General features: G+C 40.5%; 1 protein-coding gene across 1 annotated transcript in view; it reads right to left on the reverse strand.

Moving 5' to 3' along the window:
- NUP133 (nucleoporin 133) overlaps positions 1 to 11709 on the reverse strand; it is a 61206-nt gene that overhangs the window by 42673 nt on the left and 6824 nt on the right. Inside the window, exons 2-9 of the mRNA XM_019527365.1 lie at positions 10306 to 10424; positions 7764 to 7867; positions 4703 to 4810; positions 4029 to 4160; positions 2101 to 2271; positions 1357 to 1512; positions 1211 to 1281; positions 705 to 852 (exon numbers count right to left, since the gene is read on the reverse strand). Coding sequence (XP_019382910.1) covers positions 705 to 852; positions 1211 to 1281; positions 1357 to 1512; positions 2101 to 2271; positions 4029 to 4160; positions 4703 to 4810; positions 7764 to 7867; positions 10306 to 10424 — 1009 coding nt within the window. The remainder of the gene's footprint in view (positions 1 to 704; positions 853 to 1210; positions 1282 to 1356; positions 1513 to 2100; positions 2272 to 4028; positions 4161 to 4702; positions 4811 to 7763; positions 7868 to 10305; positions 10425 to 11709) is intronic.

An 11709-nucleotide genomic window follows, 5' to 3' on the forward strand; every position in this document is an offset into this window, starting at 1 on the left:
TTTGTTTTTTTTTTTTAAGTGCCAGGACTAGGCTGGGGCCAGGTGGGGCAGCCATGGGGGCTTCTCCCATGGCTCCCCCCACCACTGGGGGGAGGCAGGTACAGCTGGAAAAGCCACCCGCTGTGCCTGCGTCTCCCTGGTTGATCCAAATCACCGAATTGGCACCAAATCTTCCATAGCTGATTCAGCCAAATCGATTCAGAACAGCGAATCGAATTCAGCACTGTCAATTCAGGACAGTGAATCGAGTCACTGTACTCTGAAGCAGCCGAATCTGAATCAAATACTTTCCTAGTCACACAGGCCTAGTGGATTTCACTACAGGGTTCCTTAGCAAAATCTTAATGCAGACAGATGGATAGCAGATAAGGAACAAACTAGTTGAATTCAATATCCTAACACACATTTTTTAGACTTCCTCCTTCACAAAGTGTAGGGGTTTTTTTACTTGTACTTTAAATGTAAGCACTTCAGGTTGAACTTTACGTGCAGGAGTTCTTACTGATCACAATTTAGTATCATCAATATTCATTTGATGACACTAAAGCCCATACAAAAATATTGTTTGTTTAACATTATTTCCAAGACCATTTTAACCATAGGAATCCAATTCTCTTTATGGAAAATTAGATTTGCCCATTTACCCCAAAGAATGCTCTGAAACGATGTATTTTCTCTGCTGCTTAAGAAGCTCAATTTCATACCTGAAAAGGTGGATTATATTGGGTGACCTCCACAACAACATCATCAGACATCTGGTAACCTTTGTCTTCTACTGTTATCAGAGTGTAGTAGATGAGGCATGGACTGTCTCCAAGATGCCATGCTGCAGCCAAAATCACCAGACCCTCACTATTTATTGAAAAAACAATACTTAGAAGAAGTTGATAAACTATTTACCTTACAAACCCACCCAACCTCAATATTCAAAAGCCATAAACATAAGGAAAACAATACATAAATAATATTTTCCAGGTATCCAATATCATTAGGAAGGTATCTGTTTTTATTTAATAGGAACTTCAACTATTCACTGTTTTAAGTAACAAACAATGTGTGGTGTTAATAGTTTTAATAGTGTTCTTACTGCCGTAACAACTTTCTCCAAAATGTGAATCCATGTAAAAACAAAATTTCATATATGGACTGTTCTTAACAACTGTGTGAATAACACATGGGTCCACCAACTGCTAGATGCAAATATACTCACCGATTTTGCTGCAAATCCAAATACTGAATATTGACTCCTCCCTTAATGTCCTCATAGTTACTTTCAGAACCCTAAAAAAAATTAATTTGTAATTACACTATTATATCAACTATCATTCTTTATTATTCAAGTTTACTGCCTCTTACCCAAATTGCATCTGTGATGTGCTCTTTAAGAATCCTGCTGATATCCCAGCTGAGAACATGACGCTCTACAGAATCATCAATCTCCCATTTGTTCAGATTAGAATTGGTCAGTGTATAAAAACTTGATCTCTCTTTGTCCCAAAAAACACTAGAAAGCTTCATTAAAAAAGCAAACAAACAAACAAAAACAAGTTATAGCTTTACTGTTATGACACCACATGCCTTTCTGCACCCTATTCCAAACGAGAATCTACTTGACCTATGAGAAAAGGTCTAGATACCAAAATAATTCCAAATGAAAGTCTTATTATTTGGATTAATATAAAACAAATATCCATAACAAAAACATGTCAATCTCCCGTCCAGTTTCTGTGGAACTTGCAGAAAACCTAAGATGACCCAGAATTCTTGGTGTCCTGTTATCTAGGAGGAAATCTTTGAATTACCACTAGTTTCTCCACTAACATAAAGGCTGTCACTAGGAGAAGTCAAGATTCTGAATTTCATTCTGCAGGACATGCTGACATTTTAAAATTTTCCTTTGGCACAAATCTAAATAGCAAATTGAAATTTACTGAACACAAGTGGGGTATGTTGGTTTGAGATGTTCAGTTTCCTGCTACTGCAAGCTGATAAGCAGCAGTTAGGAATGGGGAAAGGATTTGCTGAAGAAAGTAATTAGAATACAGAATTATAATTTTATGTATAAGGGCATAATTACAAACACTTATTTTCTGAACTTACCACAGCATCGTTACTTGGAGATAAAATACCGAACAGAGAAGAAACCCTTCGGCCAATTCCAGAAAACATGCCTTGTCCCTGAGGCAGGACATGCTGGTGAATCTTCCCAGAACTATCTGGAATTAATCGAACTAACTGGCCCCTTGAAGAAGATAAAATAAAACTTCCTCCCTAACAACAAAAATAAAATGTCTTTATTAGTCATATGAAAGCCACACTGCCATACTTCTGCAACAATTCAAGTACCATGAAATAAGGATTTTCTGTACCAGGTCAAAATCAAAGTACAGGACTGGGAAGCTAACAATATCTCCACACAGTTTACCTGCAGGCTAGCAGAATCATGCCATAAGAGATTTTATCAGAAAATTAGTTAAGACACAGGCGATTCTGAAAGACTAGGAAAAACTTTGCTTAGTTAAAAATATCAGCCCCTCAAGAGGCCATGCATATTCCATGTATATTATAAAGCAGGGGTTTTCAACTTTTCTTAAGGAGTGTACTCCTTCTGGTGGGTACCCCTCCTGGACTGTACCCCCTGGATGAGTGGGGGTGGTACCCCAGCAGGCCAGTCAGTGGGTGGGGGTGGTACTTGGGTGGTGGCAGCAGGCAACAGCAAGCAGCAGCAGTAGGTGGCAGGCAGTGGCGCACTGCAGCAGCAGGAGAAGCGGGGGTACTTGGCAAGCACGCTGGTATGCAGTGGCATACGGTAGCATGCTTCCCAAGTACCCCCTCTTCTCCGTGTTGCTGCCGCATACCCCCTGAGGCCTTCCCAAGTACCCCCAGTTGACAGCCCCTGTTATAAAGCTTTATATAAACAGTGATGTAGTCTTATCAAGTTTGGCGTTTTTGTTAAACAGCTATACATATTTCTTCCAAGGCTTAACTTATCATTTAGTTAACATATTATGTAGTACTCAACCTCTAATGAATGTTTTATTCAACATTATGTATACACTCAATGCTCAGCTTTATAAGATAACCTCTCTACAAAAGAAATTTCAATTTCTTTGTGTGTTTGAGCATTCTCATATCTTGCCAAACAGCTCAATGTTTTTTCACTGACATGCCCTGTTCTATAAAAACTACCTGCACAAAGAAAAATCCAACAGACTATGTCAAGAGGAACTTGTAATATACTGGAAAAGAATCCAGCATTAGTGAATTCAGAGCTGCAAAAGGATGCCAGATTAGTAATAAAAGACAATGTGATGCTATTATTAAGCCAAAGAGCAAAGTAGATAGTGGTAGTAAAAAAAAAAAAAAAGCGATGACACAAAGGCTTAGCTCTGGTATAAGCAGTCAACTTCAGCAGTGCTATAGCAGAGATTAAATGATCCTATGCTATTAGGAATGCCACTGATTCCCAAGCAGAAACACTCTAAGGGGCCATGTGGACTATTATGGAGGCAGTGACCATTAAAGGGTAGGGAAGTGAAAAGGCTTCCATGGAGTTGGGGAAGAGAGGTCCCCAGTTGAAGGAGCCAGCTGTAACTGAAGGGAGGTTGACCCTGGGAGATTTTCACAGGGATTTCACAAAAGCTAGATGGTAGTCTGAACACAGGATAAGGATTTTGCCAGTCATCAGACCTTATGATCTGTTTAGGTCCCTTCTGATCATAAGTACTATGAAAAATCAAAATACATCTCTCTCTTAACTGTTTTCTGAATATATCCTGTCTAACAAATTAATGCACAAGACAATCTGACCTTCTGTCCCATTTTTAAAATCTTGTGAAGAAAGCACTGCTCATAATTCATGATAATTTGATCACCTTCAGTAAAATTATTGATAATAATACATAGTTTCTTCTGTACCTATTTAATATCAAGTTTCTGGGCCTTTAACAGATGCCCCATATTACTGTTAGGCATTTCTAAGTTACTGCTCAAAAATATTTCAAGCGTGAATCAAATTTGTACTGTACCTTTACTGCTGTTAGGAAACTGCACAAAGAGCCTCCAAAGTCTGTAGATGTCTCCATATAGGAACCTGCATGCACAAGACTGGGCCAGTAACGTATGGATCCTTCACTGGTAGCAACCATTACTGACAGAGACTTGAAATTACATTACAAAATAAATCATTCAATCAATCAATCAATCAGAGTATACGGGTTAACTATAATCAGGATGTAGCTTTAAAACATTGTTTTTAATAAAAACTGTTGGGATCCCCAGAAGACGTTAAGTAATTAATAGAAAAAATTGGTAAATATACACACACCCATTCAGGGTAAAGGGAGGACTATGTAAAAGCGGCAAGTTCTTATTCGGATATAATAATGTATAGACTGAGTCATATCTGTCTATCTTACCAATAAAAATAAAAGTAATTTTTGCTACTTTTTACTTCTGATAATCAGTAGGGCCTACATAGCTACAGGAATCCAGATCATGTTTACTGATGCAGGAGACAGCAAAACATACAGAATCTTTAATATTAATGACTACAGAAAACCCCAAACAGTGAGAGTTCACAAGCTTGAAATGTTCATCTATATTACAATACAGTATGAAACGTTTCCAAAAGAATGAATATAATTTATTTTTTCAAAGTTATTAGAAAATAGTCCTGAACTGGTTAATTTAAGTTATTCACCTGCAGAGAAGGAGCTTCACCTGAGGTACTGAGACAAGATATAGCTGTCAAACAAGAACTGCATTGGTAGTCGCTGGGTGGTAACTGAAGTTCCTTGCACACAGATAACTGTAGGGAAAAAAAAGCACTATTACAGACAGAATCACTACATCACACTAGTGTAGACAAAACTGGAAACAGTCCCTTCTTGATTATCAAGTCAAGTTCCCTGCTGCAGCAGGCAACCAGCTCATACGATCCCTTTCATAAAAAGGGATTGAGTTCCATCATAAAACCAGTTTATACCAAATTTATTTCTTAACCAGAAGGCAGTTCCAGATTCTCATTACTTTGATGCTCAGAAATCCCTATTAATTTCCCATAAATTTATTCATGGCTGGTTTGTCAATTTGTTCATATACTAACACAGTTCTAGCTTTAGGAGCCCTTTTCCTCCTTGGTGCTTACAAATCTGTATTGGTATGCTAATTTTAGGTCTGACACTAGATACTATGGTAAAAAAAAAATAGTCACATTACTCAAATTATGTTAAACCAGGGTTTTAGAGAGGATTCCCAATGACAGTCACATTTATGTAAAACACAACTGGTTTGTGCTCATCTTAATGATATATTCAGGAAAATGTCACTAATTAATTTGATCAAACTTAGGCCTTCATTCACAAGTCTCAACCATAGGTTACAACATTTGACTCAAAATAATCATTTTTCAGATGCTGCTTCCAAACAATTGGCAATTTTTTTTCAAAAGGAGGTTTCACTACTGCAGGTTTAACAAATGAAGTGAGCCGTCTCCCTGATAATCACATTGTTAAAGAACATAAGTCCATCCTACTTTTACCACTGATTAAATGGAAAAACCAAACAAAGAACAAAACTATGCCCATCATCCATGCCTATAGATTACTAGTATGTGCCCAGCCCGTCATCTGTTCTTGATCCTTTCAGACTGAAAGCTCTCTACAGCACAGATTCTCAACCAGGGTGCTGTGGAGTGCTGCGCAGGTGTCAGTTTGCCAATTTTGTTGTATGCCAAGGTGTGTACACACCTACGTATGGTTCACAAGACAAACCCAGAAACTTCCAATAGGAATCCGTATAATCAAAAACATTGTGGTGGTGGTTTCTGAGTTCTTTCCAACAGAAAACTGTTCTATTATTTTTCCATAGGCAAATAGTGAATAAAAGCCAAGAGCTAGCATTCAGAGGGGAGCTTTGGAGCCTAAAGAGGCTGAGAACCATTGCTCTAGACCAGTGATCTCCAAACTTTTTTGATCACGCACCCTTACCAGTAAAACATTTTTGAGCACACACCCCCAATATATGTATATTTATATAAATATAAATATAAATAGAAGTTCTAATATTTTCTCCCCGCACCCCAAAGGATCATCTTGCGCACCCCACTTGGGAGACCACTGCTCTACACCATCATCGTCCATATTTGAGCAAGACCCAGCAAAAATAAAGCCTCCAACCAGACCAGGGCCATTTCGTATTATTTCAAAAAAAGGTATTAGTAATTAACGTAGTTTCCCCTTGTTTTATTAAGTTTAACAATGAAAACGGCATTATTTAAGTATCAGATACTTCCTTTGAAATTTTTATGCTCTAAATTTTAAACCTGTATTTTTAAACTAGCTCAGGGCTTTCCAACTTCACAGTGGGTGGGGGCTGCACTAGTCACAGGCCCCAGGCCATACCATGGATGCCACGTGCCCGACAAGCTCCCAGGACCCCTGTTGCATGAATTCCCTGGCTGGCCCCCAGCAAACAGGCTCCCAGCTTCCTGCCACCGCCACACAGGCAAGCCCTCTGAGTAGTGGGCACCCACCTCTGTGTGACTACCCAAGCCCCTGCTGCACAGGCAGCACAAGCCCTCCTCTGCCACACGAGCAGCGAGTTTACCTGGAACCTTCCAGTTGCATTTCCCTGCCCCAGCGACCCCTGCTGCCACCACAGCAACAGGAGCCATGGGGGAAGTGGCAGCCAGGTGGGAGCCCATGTTAACCCCTCGTCAGCCAAATACAGCCTATGGGGCACTAATTGAACAGCCCTGAGCTAGCTCATGCTCTAACAGTAGGTCCCCAAGATGAGTCACAACCCACCACTTTCAGCAAAACTGCTACAACCAGCAGAGGATAAGAAAAGCATCCATGGAAAAAGTTTCCACTCATACTACAAGAGAAAAAAAGTTTTTTTGAAGTCTTTTCCTTTCAGAAATAGAATCAGTTGCCTGTTCTCAATTCTACTCAATTAACAAGATGGCCAAACTATCCAACTAGAAGTACTTGAGAACAATCATGAACACACCCACAGGTGAAATAGTGTGGCTGAGGGGGAGTAAGTTAGCTTGTTTAATAACAGTATAGTCAGAGCATGTGCATTTGTTTGAGGACCAAGGTTTTTTTTTTGAGGGGAAATATATTTTATTAAACTAATAGTTGGGAGAGATATTTGGGGAGAGATATTTGAGGAGATATTTCCTGCCTCCACCACCATTAAGACCTCAGAAAAGCAGATTATTGATTTCATAAGAGCTCCAGCTCCTAATGTCATTAACTAACTCATACTGAAAAACTGTTACATTCATGTTTTATTAATTGGTGCCCCAACACAAATATTTTATTGGCATGATAAAACTATTCAAAACATCCATGCGCAAGTGGCATATAAAGCTTCAATTTTCATGACAGTTTAAAGATTAGTTATTGGACTATTTAAAATGACATTTTTAATACAACTAGCTTCTAAAATTATTAAATCCCTAGAGCATTTCTGCCTTAAGTGAAAATGCAAAACTAAATGCAAAAACACCCCCCAAAAAAACCCCAAACCCTCACTACAATGTTAATTTTACAACTGCAAAGAGAAATTACAAAAGTTACAAACTTCAACTTTAGTTATAGAAATGCTACCAACATTTCATACTAATACACACCTTTTTCGAAGAGTTGAGTCTCAGCTTATCAACTAACCCTGGAGTCAAGTGAAAGACTTGATCAACTGGTATAAAATAGATACACTTATTTTTTACATCCTCATCTGAACCATCCATTTACCTTTGCAACTGGTGATTGACCAATTTTCCAAACAGTCAGCCTCTCTTTGTAGACTAGCCAGGCCCAGCCACTTTCATCCACTTGGACACTTAACTGGTCATCAGCTACATAAAAAAAAGTTATTTAATTTTTCTTTAAGTTACAGAATTGAGAAGACATTGAAGAATAACCTTAAAATTATCACATCTTCAATTTGGTAAGAAAAAGGTACATGATTTTTTTTAAAGCTATTTCATGTTAGAAATTCAACCTCTTTGGATAATTAAAAGGCATCCTTTTACCAAGCAGTGTCTGAAATTTGATGCAACTCAACACGTATGAGAAAAATATTAGTCACTGTTAGAAATTTAAAATTATCAGTTTCCATGGAATTGACATCTTGTTAGACAAGAGTGGAACAAACTGAAAAAAAATCTAAATTTATTCCAGTTGTATGAAAAATCTAATCTATGGAAATCATTATCAAGAAAGGTAAGGCTGAATATAGAAAATAATCTTGGAAGAGACAAGAGACATAGTGAACTATGTTAGTTTCACATCAGGCAAAAGAAGGGGTAGAATATCATCTTTGAGACTAAGCCTGTCACACCACGTAGCTTCTTGGTTTCAAGGCAAACCCTATTTCCATGGGCTTTTTGAAAATAAGGATGTAGCGTGTCTCTCTTACAATTATCTGCTAGTTTTATATTGTTATGTAAAGAGAGATCATATCAAGATGTTATAGTTACATTAACAGCTTAGGCAATGTGACCTTGAAGAATTATTAAAGTACTAGCAGTTCATAGTAGACTCTTTTAGATGCAAGTCAAAACAAATGAAAAAGATAAAGAGAAAAGCATATGCAAAAGAATAGAGAAATGTATTTGTTTACTCAACCCCTGAGAATAACCCATGTCATTGTCGTAAGCCTTTCTAATGCCCCTCTAATCATGGTATCCAGGGGGTAAATTCAAAATTGGGACACAAGATTTCATCCATAAATAGCCTTGCTTCTTCACCATTCTAAAGTTCAACTGTTTGTATAGCTTCTTTGCTTTTAATTGAGTTCAGCCTCTGTTAGGAAGAGAAGACTTTTATACATAAAAATATTGCTGTATGCTCTCAGAACATTAGCTCATTCCAATCACCTTCCAACATTGTGGTTCCATACCTTGAATATCAGAAGCTACTAACACATGTAATTTTTGAGTGCAAGATATTTGAACAATTCCAATAATGTATGGAGAACACAGCATTGCGTACACTGATGAAACGCACTTAATTCAGCAATTGCTCGACGGCATGAGCCAACACGAACAAAAAGGGAACTACATATTCAAAATGGCATTCCATTGTAAACTGATGACAAGGGATCCTGGTTTTCTCCGTTTAAAAATGGCACATTCTCTGATAAAAATCCCAAATTCTCCAATTAAAACCCCCAAATCCATGTTTTTCCACAGTTAAAATGAAACACCACTATATATATAGGTATCAATTGAACACAGTATTTTATTGAAATATTTACAATTTGAAATTTAAAGCCTACCAGAGCTTCAATCACTACAATAAAATAAGTTCTAAATATCTATAAATTTTGGTGTTTGATTTTGGGTTTTTTAATCAAGGAAAAATCAGAGCTCACCCTGCCCCCTTCACTCACCAGGACATGGGTCCACTGCTTTGAGGCACTGAGCTGCTCTGATATGCTGGTGCCTTGTCTATGCCATTACCCCTCACTCCCCACCCACAGCCCCCCACTCCTCCCAAGCCCCGACAAAGGGGGCCCCAGCTGCCTGGGCTACAGGGCCAGAGACATGGGTCTGCAGCCCCCTGAATTCCACAGTAGCACCTGAACTCAGGCTGCCGCCCATGGGAGGCAGCAGCTACTGAGGTGGAGCAGAGTAGAGCCTGGCTCCCCCTCCTCCACAGGAAACATGGCCAGAGCAGAGTCTAAGGGGTGGGGCAGAAGCAGGCTGCCCATTGCAGGCTCAAGGCTCCCTGCCCTGTTCACCAGGGCCTCTGCAACCCAGTGGGCAGGACCTGGCACAGCACAGCAGAGCAGAATTGGGCAGGGAAGCTCGTTGCCGCCACTAGGAGCTCTGAACTGCCATGGTGAAGCGCCCCCTGCCCGCCCAGCAGCAGCAAGGCACACAACTCCATACCACCACTTCTGCTGCTTCTGGGCATGGGGGGGGGCACTTTGCCAGGGGCTTGCAGTGGTGGCATTGAGCTTCCCTGCTCCGCTCTGCCACACTTACAAACAAAACAAAACTGGCATTAGTGCAATAAAACAAGTTTTGTTTTAAACCACAAGTCTGTTTCTAAAATTTCCTGACTGCAGTGACTGACCACTCAAAGAAAGTTCAGTAGCTTGGTCATGCAGAATTAGTTGCATTTTTAATACTAAACAAACAAGTTGCTTACAGTATACAATTAAAGTGGGGCTACATTCTTTCCTTTTCTTCACCCTGTATCAATTGATTAATGGTATCCAGAATTTAAGATCTTTCTTTTAGCTGCTCCTTTTCCCACAAAGATAATACAGAAATGAAGTTCATACCATCAGCCATTCTTAGGGCCTCCATAACCTTAACAGGGAGAGAGGATCCAAAAGGTTTAACATCATAGTTGATGGTCTCGCTTGCTGAAGGGTGCTGTATGACTCTTGTTGGTGTAGCTCTAACAAACAAACAAACAAACAAACAAACCACCAGCTGTAATTTTTCCCACTATTTCTACAGTTGTTTTAAAACATCAGACATTTCACTGGTAATTGGTAAAAGAATGGGCTTTTGAAAAAAAATGACAGTAGTGCATATCTCTGAGAACTGCCATTGCAGGCAGGCAGCAATTCATAACCTTAGTTTTTCCTCTGGGAAGTTGTTTGATTGTTATTGGATTCCTTTATTTACAAATAGAGTTTTTACCTCCACTTAAGAGATAACACCTTTCCTACAAGTAAAACACTACAGTGGCATCTTCCAGGAAGACAGAAAAATAATGCCTGTAAAACCCAAACCTGGAGTTAAATCAGAAAGGAAGGGTGGGATGCCTCATTAAACAGATCAGAAGTTCCAGCTACCGATTCCTCAGAAGCAAAAATGCCACCTGAATAATCTTTACCAATTTTAAGTGTAAAGGATTCCATTTGAGAATGAATTTAAGGCTTACATAATTGTTCTGGGATTTATAATAATTCTCATTAACGTGCAGTGGGGAAGAGTTAATTTGTAAGGTTTTCTGCATGATGCTTTTTTTCTTATATATATCATAGTGGTGGAAGGAGGCAGCTAATGGGGCTTAGCCCCAAACAAACACAGGGCAACAGTAGGGCCGCACGGCAGCCTGGCCATGGGCTTCTGGCACTGCAGCAGGGGTAGAAAGGGAGTACGAGTGGGGTCGGGGCGTGGGACGGAGCAGTGAGTGGTTCGTCTGGGGGGCACCCAGCATGGAGAGGCGGTGGCGGCTCCCACCGCTGTGCACATCCCGAAAGGTCATGCATACGGGGGGCGTGTGCCCCTGCATCTGCGCTCCTGGACGCAGGCTACAGCTGGGTTCTTCTTGGCGGGAGGAGGCTGGGCTGGGCTGCGCTTGGGGCAGGTGGTGGCACTGGGAGTGGGGGGTTATAGGGGAGCTGCAGCCATCCCAAAATTTGCTGTAACACTCCCAACTCCCACCTCCTAGCACTGCCCACCTGAGCGCAGCCTGGCTCAGCTCCCCCCTGCTGGGAAGAGCCTAGCTTAGCCCCAGCCCACAGCTGCAGCCCACCTCCCCCCACAGAGATCCAGGGGCACACACCCTCCATGGGTAGGTGCAGCAGTAGGAGCCACCACCCCCTCCCTGCACCGGCCGCCTCCCAGACAAGCCACTCACAGCTCCCACGCCCCATTTGGGGGGCTGAGCATGCATGCATGCATGCATGCATGCACGTGCTTAGCCCCCCCCCCCCCCAAAAAATTTTTTT

This window comes from Gavialis gangeticus, unplaced genomic scaffold (genome assembly GCF_001723915.1).
Source record: "Gavialis gangeticus isolate Ggan-Ray unplaced genomic scaffold, GavGan_comp1, whole genome shotgun sequence".
Lineage (NCBI taxonomy): Eukaryota > Metazoa > Chordata > Crocodylia > Gavialidae > Gavialis > Gavialis gangeticus.